General features: G+C 42.9%; 1 protein-coding gene across 4 annotated transcripts in view; it reads right to left on the bottom strand.

Annotated features, from left to right (window-relative positions):
- Nucleotides 1–15,721, bottom strand: part of STX7 (syntaxin 7) — a 48,671-nt gene extending 32,950 nt beyond the window's left edge. For 3 of the 4 annotated variants that reach the window (XM_087444127.1, XM_004422327.3, XM_087444128.1), the window contains exons 1-2: nt 15,632–15,721; nt 8,048–8,197 (exon numbers count right to left, since the gene is read on the bottom strand). In XM_087444127.1, coding sequence (XP_087300253.1) covers nt 8,048–8,132 — 85 coding nt within the window. In that variant the 5' untranslated portion in view covers nt 8,133–8,197; nt 15,632–15,721. Of the gene's footprint in view, nt 1–8,047; nt 8,198–10,628; nt 12,288–15,631 lie in introns of those variants that run through there. The other variant, XM_087444126.1, reaches the window with a different exon arrangement.
- Nucleotides 15,722–19,035: the final 3,314 nt, after the last annotated feature.

Raw genomic sequence — 19,035 nt, forward strand, 5'->3', positions numbered from 1 at the left:
AGGAGAAAAAGCTGTCGCTCTCTGCTCAAGCCCCCCCAGATAAGACATTCACTTCCACACCCCTCTCCATCCTATGTCAATACCTCAGGCAGGAAGAAAATCGCAACAGTGAAACCGAAGCTCCTGAAGTCTTTCTCTTCAAGGGGAAAAAACCCAACCAAATATTCTCAGACAGGTGATGTCACAAGTAGATACATGAAACGGCATTTTAGAAGAGAGAAAACACATTTGCAACTCCTTTTTCTCTATAAACTGCCTTCCCATCCACCAATGCCCATCCAAAGACCACCTCAGAAAAAAGAGAAACATCCCCAATTCCTGGGTTAATACACAGTTCCAGTAACTTCATTACCTTCTCAGCACTGCAGCTGTTTTCAAGACAAGCGTGCCCTGGCACCAAAAAAGAGACCTGGGCGAAATGAGCTTCCCTTTAGTGCAGTCATCCGTTCAGATGCAAAAACAAGCGTCCCCTCCATCAAACTCGCAGTAAAGGAACCGTATTCGTTTTCAGAAGTCACAAAGGGGCTCACCCTTTCACACAGACTTCACTTCATCTCAAAGTCCCAGGAACCTCATGGGGACAGGAGCCAAGCACTGCTCCTTCTTAATGAACGAGAAGTACACACACAAAATGAGAAGCTAATTACAACACGGAGAAACCAATAATATTTTTTTCAACTCTAAACGAGCCTGTGTTGAATTAACAGCTTTAATCTACAGGAGATAAATGATAAAAAATGAAACACTGAAGATTCAACATAAACACTTTCAGTTACCTTCTCTTAACCTTTATAACGTGGGCTTAAAAGTTCACACGTTTTGTGCCTCCTTAGAAAGTTCTGCCTTCCCAAATCTTCTGGGAAACACACACACATAAGCCCACGTGATAAATTACGCATATTTTAGCAGATACCTTCTGCACTCATAAATCCAGATGAGTATATCTTATGTTACCAATGGATCTATTTTGTTCATTTTCCAAAGGCTAACTTTTAGCCTCTATCTTCCTCTTTCAGATAATCCTTTAAAAAAAATTCAAATGCCAGAATTCTCATTAGCACTGGTGGTAAGACTCACTATAATATGTCCATATGGGAAAATTTTACCTCAAGGACTATGTTTCATGGTCAGGTGTTGTCACTTCTATTTATCAATTTTCTTCAATTCATAACTTAGTTTTTAGTTAATTCTGACATGATTCACACCACAATCCCTTGTGACTGCAACTCGCCCATCTCCTGATGATTAGGAATAATGCATGTCTCAGTGGAACCCTAGCTGGTCTTGTGAATGACTGTTTCTACTACGAGATTTTAAAGTACGCATTGCGGGTCCAGATATGGCAATTGGTCTCTTAACAAAGAGAATAACCCTGTGTATGTTAGAAGATCTTTCAGGATTCTTTAAAATTTGGGTTAGAATTATATAGCCTGTTAAAGTTAGAAAAGACTATAATCCAGCCCACAGGAAATATATATAAGAAAATCATATCCTGGAAAGTGAAATAGCTTACTCAAGGTCACACTGCCATTTGGATCTGATTTTGGGAAATGTGCATGCACACATATACAGCTTGCCTAACTAGAAACTTTTCCTATTGTCTCACTGATTTTCCCAACTTAGCGACATTCTGAAAAGTCTGATTCTAATCAGGGAATTACAATAGAAATCTCAACGAGATACAACTCTGGCTAAAATGGGTAAAATTTAAAAGACTGTAAATGCCAAATATTGGCAAGGATTTGGAGCAATAAACTGACAGACTGGCTGGTGGAAGGACAACCCAGTACAACTACTTTAGGTAACTGTTTGGCTGTATTTACACCACAGCTGGGCATACACATATCCTGTGACGCAGGAACCCAATTCCCAGGTGCACACGTGCAACAAAAGAATGTATAAGAATGTTCAGAGAAGTGTTGTTCATAATAAAAAAAAAAAGCAAAAAAATGGAAACACTCCAAGTGTCTACCAACAGGAGAAAAAATAGACTGTGGTATGTTTGAATATGGAATAGTATTCAGTAATGAAAATAAATGACCTGAGCTAATGCACCAACATGGATGAATTGCACAAACATAATGGGAGAAAGAAGTTCAACATAACACATATTCCTTAATCTTATTAAAGGTAAAAAAACTAGAAAAATTAACCAGGACACTGGTTATCTTTGGAGAGCATGGAGGGGATATAAGCATGAGAAGGTCTTCAGGGGACTGGTGATGTTCTTCTCCTTGACATGTGTCGTGTTGTAACAGATTATTCATTGAGTGATACACTAATAATTGCTGTACTACTCAAGATATATATTATACTTCTATTTTTTTTAAAGTTTAAAAAAACCTCAATCTTTAATTATGTGATGCATTTCAATATATTTATTCTGCTTCTTTCAAAAACATGAGTTGTGTGTCCCGAATACATTCTTCTATATGGTTTGTGTCCGTGCAAGGAGGAATGGCCCCTGTGAATATCCTACTCTGGTTTACCTTGCATAAAAGGTTCAGCTTTTTGAACCCACAAAGGCTTGCTTACCCTTGTGCTATACATCACAGACAGGAGTTTGTCTCAAAGAAAATACAGACAGATGATAAAAGGTAAATGGGTGGATATCTCATTTCCAGATACTGCTAATAAAAATGTTACTTTTGAACGTCTCGATCCAAAGCTTGAGAACTAAATCTGAGCATCTCTGATGCATTATGATCTTCTAGAGCTGGGATAACAAGTGGTTTTATTTGCACGCTAACTCTAGTCTACTGGGAATGACTGCCTGGAGCACTGGGTTGAGAAAGACTTGATGCCATGGTAAGGACAGCGACAGAGAATCCCGTCAGCGCCACGGGCAAAGGATGGGGCATTGGAGGCACAAATAACTTGCTGACTCTGTTACAGAGTCAACAGACACTTTCTCCCATAGCATAAAAATATGTTCTTAATCATTTTAAATGCTCCACCAAGAAATTCCTAATAAAGTCCAATTTGTTATACCTGTTTATTATTTATTCTTAAAAGGTTATATTATTTTAATATAATTCTATGTCTAAGTATTTACAACAAATATTTTATATTTAATATAAATTATATTATTGCAATATGGTTTAAATACTTCACTAGTAAAGCAAATCAATAAGACTACAGACTATTTTAAACAAAAAGGAGTTTAATGGGGAAAAAAAATACACATTTAAAAACATTTTGTTTCATCTATCCTATTTTTTGCAAAATAGAGCTACCAGAGTATACTATTTAAAAAAGCCTCAAAATTCTACCCTACTAAATGTTATTCTTAGGTTCCTCCAAGAACCAAAAGTCTTTTTGGTTGCTATTTTCTTTTTTGGTATAAACTAAACCACCCGACTCAATATTTTACAAGTTTTCACTGATCTTAATCAAACCTGATATGAAAATGAGCTTTCCCCACCGCAGTGCTCAGGAAGACTTGAGTATAGCTGAACAGATACACACCTTCTGACTACAAGGGTAATACCTTACAGCACCTTCTCTTTAGATGTCTTCTGTAAAACTAGGTCATTTGTACTGACACAAATTCAAAAGATGTAAATGTAGTGTGAAGAGAAGCACCTAAATGTGGTACCAAGTACCATATTATTCAATCACATCCAGTATTATTAGCATTACCGGATGGGAAAAAAAGTGAACTGAAATTTCACACTTCTGTCTTTCACATCCACGTGATTTCTGCACAGCCCTCATCAGTAACATACACCGGATGGTGCCTTACCATAAGTTACTCTATCTAAATCATTTAGGTATTGAATCTCAGAATCAGAAAAAACACACAGTGATGACTGGTTTCACTAAATTCATGCCCTCGAATCTCAAATGAGTACTCAACCTGCCACACAACCCTTCTCTACTTCCCTGGTACATCCACTCTCTAGATTGTCAAAACTACAGGTAGTCCATTTTCTCTTTCTACAGGAGTCCATTCTCTATCCGATGCCTTTGTCTCCTATTTTGTTTAAAAGTAGACCCACTCCAACAAGAACTCTCCCCGCTTCGCCCATCACACTTACTGTCCACACCACACTCTGCCTCGACCCTGTACAGTGGACGAAAGGTGAACCAGTTGTTAGTGATCCATTCCCCTTCTCCTCTCGCCTCCAAACACATTTCTTTTGCAATTATACGCTCACTAGACTCTCCCATTTGTAGTGGAAAAATGCAAGCCTTTCTTTGACACTCTTTCTACTTCCATGGTAGAATCTGCTAGTTGCCTAATAAATATTGATTCTCTCCTTCTCTCTCAAATGGAGCAGTGCCCAATTTTAGTGACCACATTGCAACACAGCTCAAGGATGTTTTCAGCCTTCCAAGCAGCTAAGTGTAGACAGATGATTCTGTCTAAGTTCTGGTCAATAACATAAGCAGAGGTGAGTGGGATTTGGGAAGTCTCTTCAAATGCAAGAGGCAGGTCTTCTCTCTCTCTTCCTCCATCTATATTTGGAACATGGACATGAGACCGCTCTTTTCAAAGTCATCATATTGCCAGATCCAATTCTCTGCTTTTATGTTACTCAGCCTCTCGGCAGCATTAGACACAGAAGATGACTCACTCATTCTTGAAACACTCTTTTTTTGATTTCTGGAACCTACCATATTCTGATTTTCCTCTTACCCCACTGGCAGTTCTTCTCTGATTCTTTATGCTGCTTTTTCCTTGCCTCCCTGACATCTTTTTTTTTTTTTTTGAGGAAGATTGGCCTGAGCTAACATCTGTTGCCAATCTTCCTCCTTTTTTTCCTTTTTTCTCCCCAAAGCCCCAGTAGATAGTAGTATGTCATAGCTGTACATCCTTCTAGTTGCTCTATGTGGGACACCACCTCAGCATGGCTTGATGAACAGTGCATAGGTCCGTGACCAGGATCTGAACCGGCAAACCCCAGGCTGCCAAAGAGGAGCACGCGAACTTAACTACTACGCCACCAGGCTGGCCCCGACTTCTACATTTTTTAATGCTCCAGCCCTCTTCCCTTTACTCACTCCTTTGTGACTATTTTAGACCTACGGTTTTAAATACCATTTATACTCTGATGACACTCTGACCTCCAAATTCATATATCTAAACTAGATGTTTGACATTGCCACTTAGGTGTTTAAAAGACATCTTGAAATTTACCTAGCCAAAACAAAAACTCTCCCCACTTCTTCCGAACTCTAGTCCTTTCCACCTCAGTTCATACTCACCACCATCCACTTGGCTGCTCAACGCAAAAACCAGGCACTCATCCTGGACTCCTCTCTTTCCCTCTCACCCCACCCACACTCATCAGCAAGTCCTGCTGGCTCTGCCTCCCCAGTACATCCATCACTTCTCTCTGTCCCCACTGCTACCACCCTGGGGAAGCCAGTATCTTTCTCATCAGACTCCTGTGATGGCCATTGTGTCCCCCTTCGATTTCCCAAAGTCTATTTTCTAAGCAGCAGCCAAGTGATCTTGTCAAAGCACAGATCTGACTGTGTCTTCTTTGTCTCTTAGAATGAAATCTAAACTCCCTACGTGGCCTCCAAGGTTCTAGGTGACCTGCCCAGCTCCTCTCTGATTTCATTCCTGACACTCTTGCCTCAACTGTTTTTAATATCAGCTGTGGCCTCCACCTAAATGCTCTTGCCCAGTATTTCCTCACTACCAACCCCTTTTCATCCTCACTCAGGGACCATCAAGGCTAAGGCAGTGTCCCCCTAGTCACCTGCTCTCACATAACTCTTATTTTTTCATTGGAAATTATGTTGTTCATTAATTTAAGGTCTTTTTTTCACTCTGTTTCTCCTTACACTATAAACTACATGAGAGCAGTGCCTTGTCAATCTTGTTCACTGCTAGACCCCCAGGATCTGGAACAGTGACTAGCAAGGAGCAGGTGTTCAACAAATTATTTGATGAATGAATAAAGTCAGAATACCAAAATTAAAAGTCACTTTGTCTGAACCATTATTCCAGTGTTTAAAACTCTTAATAACAGACCTGAGAAACAGCTGACCACCGTATGCTGGTCACTAAGGAGCAAGGATCGCACTCCTCCTGAGGTACCCAACCCCATCCTGAACAACTTGGATTATTCAAAAGCCCTTGTTCCCCCTCAAGTTTACGTCTGACTACTGCAGCTTCTGTTCATTTATGGAAGCATTTATGATCATGCAGAATACTTGTCTTGTTTTACACAAGACAGTGCTTCAAGTATCTGAAGGTGGTGACTATACCGTCCATCTCCTGGCTGAACAGTCCTCAACAGTTCCAATCTTCTCAACAGTCCCGGTCTTCTCAACAACTCTCCCCAAGGCACAGTCGTGAGTCTCATCGCCACCTTCCCACACACTTCAAGACTGTCCCAAAATGCAATGTAGTCGCATACTTAGCTATCAACTACGCCACGAATATGCAACTCCGGCCGGATTTATCACTTCTCATCTGGTTGGACCCACTAATCTCTTTCTCAGGGAGCACGACCTGCTGTAAGTGAACTCCTACCTCCTTCCACTTTAAGCTCACACTCAATCTCCAATCCATGTGTCTTTCATACCACCAAGTGCTTACTGCCTCCATCATCCGAGTACATTACAGTCACTCCTCATCTTCTTCCCAGAATTCCTGACCCCATTTACCTTTCCCAACTCAGGATACCTGCCCTATTCTTTGGAGGAAGGCCTCTTGGCCTCCTTTTTTTGCATAAAGGTCTTGATTTTCCACACATGTATATTAAAATTATAAACTCTCTTCATTTTCACACAGGTAGCCTGAGGCAGACCAGGACTTCTTAATCAGCAGCAAGGGAGCCATAAAAAGAAGAGGCTCTTCTACGGCTACTATTAGAATAGATCTGAAGCCAGAAGGGCAAGGCAGAGCCTATGCTGGTACCCCGGGACAAACTGGAACATCCCTGATGTCCCATCCTTGACGTACCACTCCTGTAGTCCCTGCTGTGGACAACACTAGACCTCCAGGTCATTCACTTCCTTGCTCCTCTAAGCATAGCTGAAGAAAACAAGAACTATCCCATATCAGAATAAGTGGTGTTTTACATAGCTGTTCACAGGGGCACTTTTTTAGAACCATCTATTATCTAATTTTACTCCCTTTTCCTCCAAAACACACTGACATTTCATTTAAATCATTCAGGTAGAGTAACAACTGTTGGGAAGTTAATGATTAGATAAGGTAACAGAGTTTGGTCATCTGAAAACATTCTTTATTTCAGCAGCGTGTGAACACATTCTAGTGAAGGCATAGCCTTAACAAAGCAGGCTGGCAAATAAAACTGTATTACCACGCTTTGAAAGAGTTTAGGTAAAGCCAGAGGGCCAAAATACTGACAGCAAGATGACCAGAATGATCTAGGTACGTGATTAGCTGTGATTGAGGAACAAAACAAAATCTATAGGCCAAATCTGCTAGTGATTTTTTCTTATATATATTCCGAGGAGTAATAATTTCTAATAAAATGCCACACTGGATCAGTCTACTAGTATTCTGTCTTCCACAGGTGTAGCAAAGGATAATTTGTGGGGAATCCAGGTAGTTATCTTCTGTACCTGCCTCAGCAGATTAAAAGCCCTCCTCCTTAGTTCTGCCTTGCTCCTGAATAATGTATCACGTATTTACCCTTTACAAAACTAACCTAAACCATATCCAGTCAGATTTTATTTTTAATAAACATATGTCCCTTAAGCTCTTGCTTAAGTGCTTAGTGTTCCCCAGTTCCAAACCTATGAGATCTTGTCAAGTCTCATTAATCTCATCTAGAACCAGATCATTTGAAAGCAAATTTAAGTATCTATCCTTTTAAATCTTTATTTCATTAATGAAATTACGCATATTATTTACTCTACAGAAAAATGCAATGTGTTATCTCCTCTAATATAATTATTTCTTATATTAATTCTAAAGAGTTCTAACCTTCTAAAATCTCTTCTTAGAGGAATATCCTCCCTCTCTTAATCACTAGAGTTGTCCTTTTAGGAAGTCCCGCCAAGTTCAGTTAAAAATTGAAAACAACCAGTGAAGTCAATTTAAAACTCAACTCACAACATTGTGTGATCTTCTGGATGTTGGATGAGATTCTCTGGGCCAGCTGGGCAGGGTCACCACCTATTCCTGGAGTGTAAGACATGGTCAATGTGCTTGTTCACGAATTTCATCAGCTGTTGGTGGCTGTGCAGTTTTCTAAGCAGTCACCTAAATAATATAAAAGAAAAGTCACAGAATTGTATTTTTAAAGTTATTGGCTTACATTTTCCAAATTTTCAAGCTGGGAGGTTACAAGTACAATTCTGATTAACCTAACAGGGTTGAAATCTAGCAAAGGAACACATCAAACAGTAGAACTCTCATGTCTATACAAAAAAACTGGACTTTAAAGGACAGAGTCATGTTAAACTTCTTAAAAAATTAAAATAAGATTCAGGGCCGGCCCCGTGGCTTAGCGGTTAAGTGTGCACGCTCTGCTGCTGGCGGCCCGGGGTTCAGATCCCAGGCGCGCACCGACGCACCGCTTCTCCAGCCATGCTGAGGCCGCGTCCTACATACAGGAACTAGAAGGATATGCAGCTATGACATACAACTATCTACTGGGGCTGTGGGAAAAAATAAATAAAATTATAAAGAAAAATAAAATAAGATTCAAATTGTACATTCCCTTTGAGAACTTCTTTGATCTAAGGATGAGTTATTAAGTCCCTTTTCTGTGCATAATGTTAATTGTTTATACACTTTCTCCTTAACTAAACTGCAAGCAAATATAAGGCAGGGCCCACATGCTATTTATCTTTCTTTCTCCAACATTTAAAACAACTTCTGGCACAGAACAGGTATTTATTTATTTACTTACTTATGGTGAGGAAGATTAGCCCTGAGCTAACATCTGTTGCCAATCCTCCTCTTTTTGCTTGAGGAAGACTAGCCTTGGGCTAATATCCCTGCCCACCTTCCTCTACTTTACATGTGGGACACCTGCCACAGCATGGCTTGATAAGTGGTGCAGAGGTCTGCACCCGGCATCCAAACCTGCGAACCCTGGGTGGCCGAAGCAGAGGGCGTGAACTTAACCACTATGCCACTGGGCTGGCACCAGAACAGGTATTTAAATATTTACTAAACGGAACAGAGACATCAAACTATCCTCAGAAATTTCATTATATCTAATTTAACACACACAGGAGGAGCTCAGGAACATACAACTAATGGGTCTCTAAGTTTAATGGGAAAGAAGGTCAAATTTGAGAGAGTAGAGCCGACAAGTGAGAAAAAAAGGAATGGCCTGTAAAATGCTCATCACACACAATCCCGACAGAGCAAGAACAGCTCCCCTCTCCCAGAAGCCAGCGTCTTAAGATAGGAAGCAAAGCTGGGGTAACGCTCCAGGAAGGAGGTAAGATGAAGTTCTTTTCTTCTTCACTCCACACCACACCACTCAGCGTTTGGAAAGAAGAATGAGAAGGGGTGTTCCTGAGCCCAGGACTGTGCACAGCAAAGATTTCAACACTCCTACACTCCTCACTGCGCGTGCACTGAATGTCGCAAAGTTGCAGGCAGTCGATTTGTAAACTGACTCTCCACTAAGAGTCTGTGACACGCCTAGCACAAAACTGAGCACTTGGGAGTTGCAAGGAAACAAACAAAACAGCAGAGATAAAGTATCTGCTCAAATCAAGTTTGTCATTTAGGAGAAAGGATAGTTAAAAATGTAAAACAACAACAGCAGTACAAATGAATAAAAGGTCATGTGCTAGACAAAGGTGATGGGAACTACAAAAAGGAAACATCACTGCTGCCCTTTTCTAGAAAGAATTTATGAAACAGAAATGCAAGATCTGGCTACCTGGGTATGACTGGTCTAGGAAACAACAGAGGCAAAGATGTGAAGCCTGGGGCAGACAGACGCAGAACACGTGGATGGGGCAACCGCAGTGTGTCATTTACCACAGGAAGGGGAGGTTCCTGGCCAGCACGGGGTCAGATGACCCACGGCTTGGACAAGACGGAGACAACTTAGAAAGGGAGAGAGAGGAATGAGCTAATATTTATTATACATCTGTGAAATGAAGAGCACTTCACATACAATGTCTAATTTCCCCCCTTAAAGTAGGTAGTAGCAAACAAACCTTGTTTTAACGAGGAGCAAACTGTGGCTTTTTAAGATTAAGTAACTGGAAAGTAACCCAACTCACCCACCAGGTGCAGGAAGGATTCAGTCCCAGGGTCCTGGTTCCAAAGCTACCCATGCTTGCTACCAAACTCATATCACAGAAGAGGGCCGGCCCTGGATGCTGGGTTTAGTTTGGCTATGTTGCAATAAGAAACTACTGGAGATTTCTGGTAGAGGAGAAGAGGCAACAAGGAAATAGGTGTCTTTGTTCTAAGGGTCAGTACTGGCAGGAGGTACAAAGGCTGAACTGTTGAGGCGGGTAGAAAAGAACTGGCTCCATGCCTGAAACTCTGGTGCACTGTGGAACATGTGTGGCCACCCTGGAATTCCTGGGGGCTTTTAGATGCTCTCCATTCTCTTTCGTTGATCTACAGGTCCCATTTATCTACTCTGGGCCCTTCGGATCTCACCAAGTCCTAGAGATAGACCCAAAACCAATTTCATAAAAGGGTAAATTCAGACCTCAACTCAGACAGCTGAACCACTGCAGCAGGGCGGCAGGAATAAACTCTCTTCTGGGTCACCCTGGACTTGGGCCTGCAGCCACCTGAAGAGCTGGGGCCTTGAGAGAACAAGACTGGATCTGGGGATTCAATGAGACCAAAACTATCCCAAGCATCCTGTAAACCACCAACTGGATCTTTAAATTCTGCATCCTTTTTTTTTTTTCATTAAGAGCTTTATTGAGATATAATTCACATACCATACAATTCACTCATTTGAAGTGTACAATCCAATGGTGTTTTAAAATATTCACGAAGTTGTGCAACCATCACCACATCACTTTTAGAACATTTCATTATCCCCAAAATAAAGCCCATACCCATTAGCAGTCACTCCAACCTCCCCAGCTGTAGGCAACCACTAATCTACTTTCTGTCTTTATAGGTTTGCCTATTCTGTACATGTCATACAAACGGAATCATACAGTATGTGTTCTTTTGTGACTGACTTCTTTCTCTTAGCATGTTTTCAAGGTCCATCCACGTTGTAGCATGTATCAATACTTCATTCCTTTTCACTACCAAATAATACCCCACGGCATGGATATAGCCTATTTTCTCCCGGCTCAACAACATTTTTCTTTCTCCTTTCCCTTTATCAACCAGATCTCTAGAAAAACTGGCTCACAGCCAACACAAACACACTGAATGAGGAAATGTTCCTTTTTCTTACTTATGTACCCTCTTAGGGGGACTTCCCCATCCATATACACAAATACGCCTAATAGACAAATGAGTCTTACATCCAAGTCTCCAAGTCACACTCAACTCCCTTTAGTGTCTTCGAAACTACAGGAACCCGCCAACTGCCTTTTCAGCTGCCAGTGGAACAGGCAACAGGAAATGTCTACAGTGGGCAAGACACTTAGCATTTGGGCCTGCTTCCAGGATCAAAATGAGATAATGCACATCCAGGGACCAAGAGCTTTTCCACTGTGCACAGAGGAAAGGTAGCATCTGCTCTTGCATCTGCAGGGCCAGCACCAACAGAATATGACAACCTCGCCTGCATCAGAGCCACACAACCACCTTATCAGTCGAGGCCTACCCCCTCCCTCTATAATAGAATCACGGAGTCCTGACACTTCAAGCTCAGTATTTCGGCATCTCCCTTAACACTCAAAACTCACGCAAGCCTAGTCTAAGCCTTCTCACCATTTCCTTTCCAGATCCCCTTTTTTCCTCTTCAGAGAATCAACCAATCAGCTACAAACACTACCAGTTTTTCTCATCCCTTTACTCAAGCAACTAAATTTGAGAAAGTTCCTGCTGGTGACATAATTGGGCTCCATTCATTCAAAGAGCTACCACTGTTGGATTTTCGGCTGGAATTTCCTTAGAGAAAGGGCACAGCCATGGTCACCTCAGCTCAGTGCTGAATGAAGAACAAAAAGAAATACGCAAATGATGGAAAAGAAAGATACACACAAGTTCAACAAGATTAACAACGGCTACCTTACTATTTCCTAAGCACTGGGCTTAGGACTTTTACATTTATTTTCTCAGTTGATTCTTACAACAAGCCTATGAGGTAGGTACAATTATTATTCTGATTTTTCACATGAAGACACTGAGACATAATGAGAACAAGTAACTTGCTTAATGTAAGAAAAGAGCTAAAATTTGAAACTAAACCTTAGAGCCCATATTTTTAAAACACTAAACCACATTGCTTCCCTGTACAACAAAATTAAGGACAGGTGAGCCCACTCAATTAAGAAAAACCAAATTTACCATCTTTCTGCAGACTCTGTATCAAGTTTTGCTAAACACATTCTAAAGATGAGGAAACAGGCCTGGGATAAGTACCCACATGGATCAAGGTAACACAGCTGAAGAGTTCACTCCTTTCTCTCTCATTCTGCTAGCAGTGATATCTAAGTACAACAGTGGCTGGCTCTTCTCATGATGAGATATGAGAAATAAAGGAGCCAAATGACTAACTTTACTGTAAAAAAATATACACATGGACAGACAGCTACCTACAAATTGACTTAAAAGTTTATCTTTGCATAGAGACTTATGCAACCAAGTTATTTTGGCGCCTGCTTCCCACATCAGTCTCCAGCACCCAGGCCAGAGCTAATACACACCACAGTTCTCTTGCTGAGTACTTCCGAAAGCCCATTCAGAATCCCTCGTTTTACTGCTCAGAATAACAATAACTCATTATCTATACCTGCACTATCAAGTGTTCAAATATCACATGTGTGGCCAGTGGCTTGGCCAGCTCACGTATAGAACATTCCCATCATAGCAGAAAGTTCTATTAAACAGTGCTCATCTAGACATCTCAATAATTACCTTTCTATGAAGATATATAAACACTATGAAGAGAAAGAAGCAAAAAGAGAATCAAAGTGCAATACAGTCCTCTGTTGGTATCCTTGGGAGACTGGTTCCAGAAAGCCCACAGATACCAAAATCTGGGGATGCTCAAGTCCCTTATACAAAATGGTGTAGTATTTGCACATCCTCCCATATACTTTAAATCATCTCTAAATTACCTATAATACCTAACACAATGTAAATGCTATGTAAATAGTTGTTATACTATATTTTTTAGGGAATAATGACAAGAAAAAGAAGTCTGTACACATTCACACAAACGCAACCATGTAGGCCTTTCGATTCGCGGTTGGTTGAACTTGCAAATGCAGAACGCTCGGATACAGAGGATCGACTGTATTCACGAGCGTCCTCTCAAGACTTTCTAAAGAGCACAAATGAAAGAACAAAGGGAATTTTAACATGGAATCATGACTGTCAAACACCACCCCCAGTTACTACTGGACACATGCAGAATCCTTAAGATTCCCATGAATCTTCCCATGAAGATTTCCCTTAAGAAATCTCACTCTCTTAGGGCAATAGAAACAGTTTCACTTTCTTAATGGTGAGCACCAGTGTAAAGCAACAGACTTCCATCCACCCCGTGCCCCAAAATGTTAAGTTCCCAGAGGGGTAGGGTTTGTTTGTTTTTTTTTTTTTTGAGGAAGATCAGCCCTGAGCTAACATCCGTGCCAATCCTCTTTTTTTTTGCTGAGGAAGATCGGCTCTGAGCTAACATCTGTTGCCAATCCTCTTCCTTTTTTTTTTCTCCCCAAAGCCCCAGTACATAGTTGCATATCCTAGTTGTATGTCCTTCTAGTTCTTCTATACGGTACGCTGCCTCAGCGTGGCTTGATGAGCAGTGAGTAGGTCCATACCCAGGATCCGAACCGGTGAACCCCGGGCTACAGAAGCAGAGCATGTGAACTTAACTGCTCCGCCACCAGGCTAGCCCCTAAATATGACCATTTCTAAGACACTGAATTCCAGGGCCTTCTTTCAGATCCTGATGTCCCAGGCCAATTGCTGCCTGGGGACTTTGCTGGGTGCTATTTCCTATCCCTAGAAGGCTCTTCCCACGATCCCGGTGACTGGCTCTTTTCCCCAGCAAGCTCTCATCACATGCTAGAGAAGCCTCCGTGACCACTGCCATGTGAAGTGAGAGATCACCACCCTGCCACTCTCTGTTGATCTCTCTAACTTACTGCACCATAGCACTGATCACCATTTAAAACGATCTAGTTAGTATACAGTTTGTTATCTACCCCACCTCTGGAATACAGACACGAGAGAGACAACCCTGTCATCTTGTGGAATCCACAGTGCAGGGTGCACAGATGTTCCGTGAATGTGATGGCGATCCCTCTCCGGACACCAGCATTCTCTATAACTACACTAACTGCATTCTTGAGCTCAGCTCCTCCATCCGTTATCCTATTTACTACTTGGGTTTAGGTCACAACACTAAGGATTATTTTTCACCCTTTCACACACTAATCTTTCAAATTAAATGGAATCAGAGGCAAACTTTACTCAGACTTACTGCAGGTGTTTTATAGAATTTACTTTTCACCCACAGCACTTGGCTAAAGTTTGGGATCATAACCAAAATTAGGACTGACTGTGTTATGGGGAGCAGAAGTAAAATATCTGAGGAAAAATGACACAGATGTTGAGTTAATACGGTATTATATTATCTTCTTTGAAACTAAACCGTAATTCTTAACTAGTCACAAGTCAGACGCACTTCTCCAAGTGGCCTGCAAAGCAGAGGCTTGTCCACATCACAAGACACAGTTTACCACATCAGTTATCGCTCAGGCCACCCCCAGAAGACACGTCCACCTCCAACATTACTGAACCGCAGAGCATTTCAGAAGCATTTTCTTTTCTTCCAGATTCTGCCAGGTTTAAATTATATATATTTATAGTCAGAATACCTTGATCTGAATTAAACAAAAATTACTGTATGTATATAAGAGCCAAGCAAATCTAAGACACTCGAGAGAGAAAAATACAGCAATTGACCAGAAAGGCAATGTTTTGTTGTTGTTGTTGTTGTTTGAATTTAAAGAAACTAACAACCTAAAAAACAAGGGGGGAGGGGGCAGCTGGAAATATTTTATATATCTGTCAAGGTCTTTATGTAAACCAATTAATGACAGGCACCGAAAGGATCAAAGCAAGTCAGCGTGTCCCAGTCATCACGCCAAATAGAAAAAAGGCGACAACGAGGCTCGGAACGAGCGCGCAGGGCGCCCTCGCCGCCGCATTTTCAGTTCCCCTCCAGCGGGAGAACTTTTCTCCCGGGCGAGCGAGAAAGAGGAAGAGGGCAGCCCGCGCCCCGCCCGCGGCGCAGGCTGGATTCCCGAGCTGCCCGGGCGGGCTGGGCGCCGCCCCACCCGGCGCGGGCGCGGCCGCGGGGCCCGGGGCGCGGGGAGGCGGGGGCCGGCCGGGCCCGGGGCACGCCGCGCCGGCCCGGGCCGAGGGGAGCGGGCGCCCCGGGGCCGGGCAGCGCCCGCCGCACCGCGCAGGGCGGCGGCCCCTGACCACGCGCGCCCACCAGGAGGCGCGGCAGCCCCGGGCCGGCGCGCCCCCGGGGCGCAGGGACCCCCGCCCCCGCCCGCTTACCCCGACCTCCTCGGCTGCCTCCTCCGCCTCCGGCCGCTGGACCCCGGACCCACAGTCCGCAGCCACAGCTCTCAGCTGATGGGCGGTGGCTTCCAGACGCCCACTGCGCATGCCCGCGATACGCCTGGGAAGGAGGCGGCTCCTCCCCTCCCATTGGCCCGCGGAGCTGAGTGACAGCCCTGTCCCGCCCCCTCTGATTCTAAGCTGAGTGATGGGGGGACCAGCAAAATTGCAGAGCAGGTGTTCTTTGAGGCCTGACGTGCCGAGGGGGAACGCCTCACCCTGCGTGCAAAAAACAAGAGGAGGGAATGCAGGGGAGCTGTCTTCTTTACAGGGTGATGCCAGCCTCCTTAGCCTCGCGTCTTCTGCCCGCCCCGTCAGCTCATGCCTGCTTTGTTGGCTAACCCTCAACTGCGGTAGACTGTATTCACAGCGCCATAGAGAGTGCGGGCGCAAATAGGCAACCCCAGCAGGAACAATGAAGGAAAAGGGAAATCATCACCGTGTGCTCGCTTGGTAGACAGGTGTTCGTAGCACATACAAGTCATCCTTGAAGGGCAGGGCGCAGTTTTCACAGTGTTTGAAGAGAGCAGAGAATGTTCTCGTAATAAATGCAGTATTCAAACAGAATGTAAGTGTTAGATAAACAGCATCAAATGCTTCAGGTGAAAGAAATACCTCAGCAAATTGGTTAGAAGATAGATTGGCTTGGCTTTTGCCTGTATTAAGGCAACACTATTTTCTGAAAGGATCATCAGGACGTCAAAACTCCAGATGCACTTAATGGAAAAAAAAAAAAAAAGAGCATTTTGAGTTGAGCAAATTCTAGGTTGTTTGGAATTATACATACATATATATTCATAAGTAAGGTCAGCCTGGGATAAGAAATACAAGGGTCTCGCAGTTTGTTTTTCATTTTTCTACTTTTAACAGAGAAGTGGGAAAAAGGAATATTTCTTTCTCCTCTTGACTGAAGAAAACTACACTGCAAGTGTGACAATGAGCAGAGACTTACACTCTGCCTCGGTGGGGAGGGGGCGATGGACGGAGGTGCGCACACTGGCCAAGTGGAAGGCACACACCCCATCTTCAGGGACAGCAGGATTCAGCTAAAGCTGATTGCAGACTTTTAGGAATACTGGCCCGATACACAGTAGTCACGTTTTCTGCCTTGTCAAAATACAGTGGAAATTCAGATTTTTATGTGAAATCTCTCCTTTCTTCAATATTCTTAAATTTGTATAATATATTCTGTGATCAGACAAAATATGTGTTTCAACCTCTATAAAAGGGAATAGTGTCAACCACAGAGTGTGAAAGCTGGGGAGGCCCTTACAGAAAATCCAGGTACACTCCCTCACTTCACAGATTAGAGAAACTAAAACCCGAGGAAACGCCATCAAAATCACACAGAGAAGTATATAAGCAGCACAGGTCCAGATGACCTAGTTCGGAATCTTGAGTTCTTCCTACCATATCACTCATTCAGCAACTACTCCCTGAGAACCTGTCATCTGTCAGGTACTGTGCCAGGCACTGCAGGTATGAAGATGGGTAGGGTACAGTGTTTTCTCTCAAGGAGTGAGATCCTTCCCAGGACACTGTAAAAGGAGCTATGATAAAGATTTGTACATAGCACAGTGAGAGTCCAGAGACGAGGATGCCTTACTGTGGGGTCAGGCACCATTCCAAAGGGAAAGTGTTAACAGAAGCTTGAAAGATGTGCAAGAGTTCACTGAGAAGACAAGATGGGAAAGGACATTTCAGGCAAAAAAAGAAGCACATAAAAATTTATAAAATCATAGGCAAATGCAAACTCTTAGGGATCTCTATATGTTTATTTAGATAAACTGTAGTCAGTGGATTGGAGGGATACGAGACTGGAAAGGCAAATAGAGTTTATATAGTGAAAAGCCTCTATACCATGTTACATGGGTATCTAATAGGAGATAAACCTAAAGGATTTTCAGCAATGGTGTGATGTCCTCATAATTCTATGTTATGATGAAAACTCTGGAGAAGTGGGGGAAATTAAAGGGAAATAGAACTGAGACTGGAGGGAGGGAGAGAGAGAGGAAGGGAGAGAGACAGAAACTGCAATCACTTAGAACACTGTTGCCATAGTAGCATCCCTCAATGAAGAATCTCCCCAATATCAGAGCTGTTGAAGGACTGCAGTAAGGCAAATACACTGGAGAAAAAGGAGTGAGGACGGCTTTAAGAAATATTTAGGAAGACTCAGAAATCAATTAGTGGGGCCGGCCCCGTGGCTTAGCGGTTAAGTGCACGCATTCTGCTACTAGCGGCCCGGGTTCCATCCCGGGCGCGCACCGACATACCGCTTCTCCGGCCATGCTGAGGCCACATCCCACATACAGCAACTAGAAGGATGGGCAACTATGACATACAACTATCTACTGGGGCTTTGGGGGAGAAAAAAGGAGGAGGATTGGCAATAGATGTTAGCTCAGAGCCAGTCTTCCTCAGCAAAAAGAGGAGGATTGGCATGGATGTTAGCTCAGGGCTGATGTTCCTCACAAAAAATAAAATAAAAAATAAATAAATAAATAAATAAATTAGATATGGAGAATGAAAGAGATGACTCCTACTCTTAGGACACGCAAAACTGAGCTGAGCATGATATAGCTTACTGAGATCCAAGACTACTAACAAAGCAAGCAATTGTGGTTTGAGGAAGGAGCTGGTGAAATGAGGGAGTGAAGTGACAATAAGTTGAGCTTTGGGTGTGTTGTGTTTAAGTTTCTGGGGAAGGGACATCCAGTTTGAGATGTCCAGTGTCCTACAGGTACTTGAAGGTGTGAGCTGGTGTTCAGGATAGAGCTCTGGTTGGCATCGTGGGAACAGATGAGCTCACTAACTCTAAGGAAGGAATGTTATGGACTTTCTGTTTTTAAGGGAGGGTAGAGAAAGAGAAACCCTGAAAAGGAGTAATCAGAGACATAGGAAGTAAACCAGGAAAAGGTGAACTAGAGAATGAAGAGGGAATGTTCCATGATAGCACGTGTCACAGAAAGTTCAAGTAAATTAAGAACTGAAAGTTGTGTATTGGACATGAGAAGTAAGAAGTGGTTGGTGAACTTAGGAAGAGGCATTTCAATCAATCAAGGAACTATCATGCAAAGAACTTACATCTACATAAGGTCTGGTACACTTTCCAAACATGCTTTCAAGTTACCTTTGCTAGAACCCTGGGCTGTGGGAGGGGAAGGCATGGTGCCCTGTAGAAGAAGACCCTGAGGCTACGTGGCCTCTCAGGTTACCCTGCTGGTTACTGCCTGAACTGGAACCACAGCTCAGAGCCTCCTCCTGGGCTCCTTCCAATTTCTCATGTCTTAAAACATGTTATGAGTGGATTCCTCCAGGTCTTTTGAAAATCTGAGAAT

The sequence above is a fragment of the Ceratotherium simum genome, chromosome 19 (genome assembly GCF_057802395.1).
Source record: "Ceratotherium simum simum isolate JZ-2026a chromosome 19, ASM5780239v1, whole genome shotgun sequence".
In the NCBI taxonomy this organism is placed as follows: Eukaryota; Metazoa; Chordata; class Mammalia; order Perissodactyla; family Rhinocerotidae; genus Ceratotherium; species Ceratotherium simum.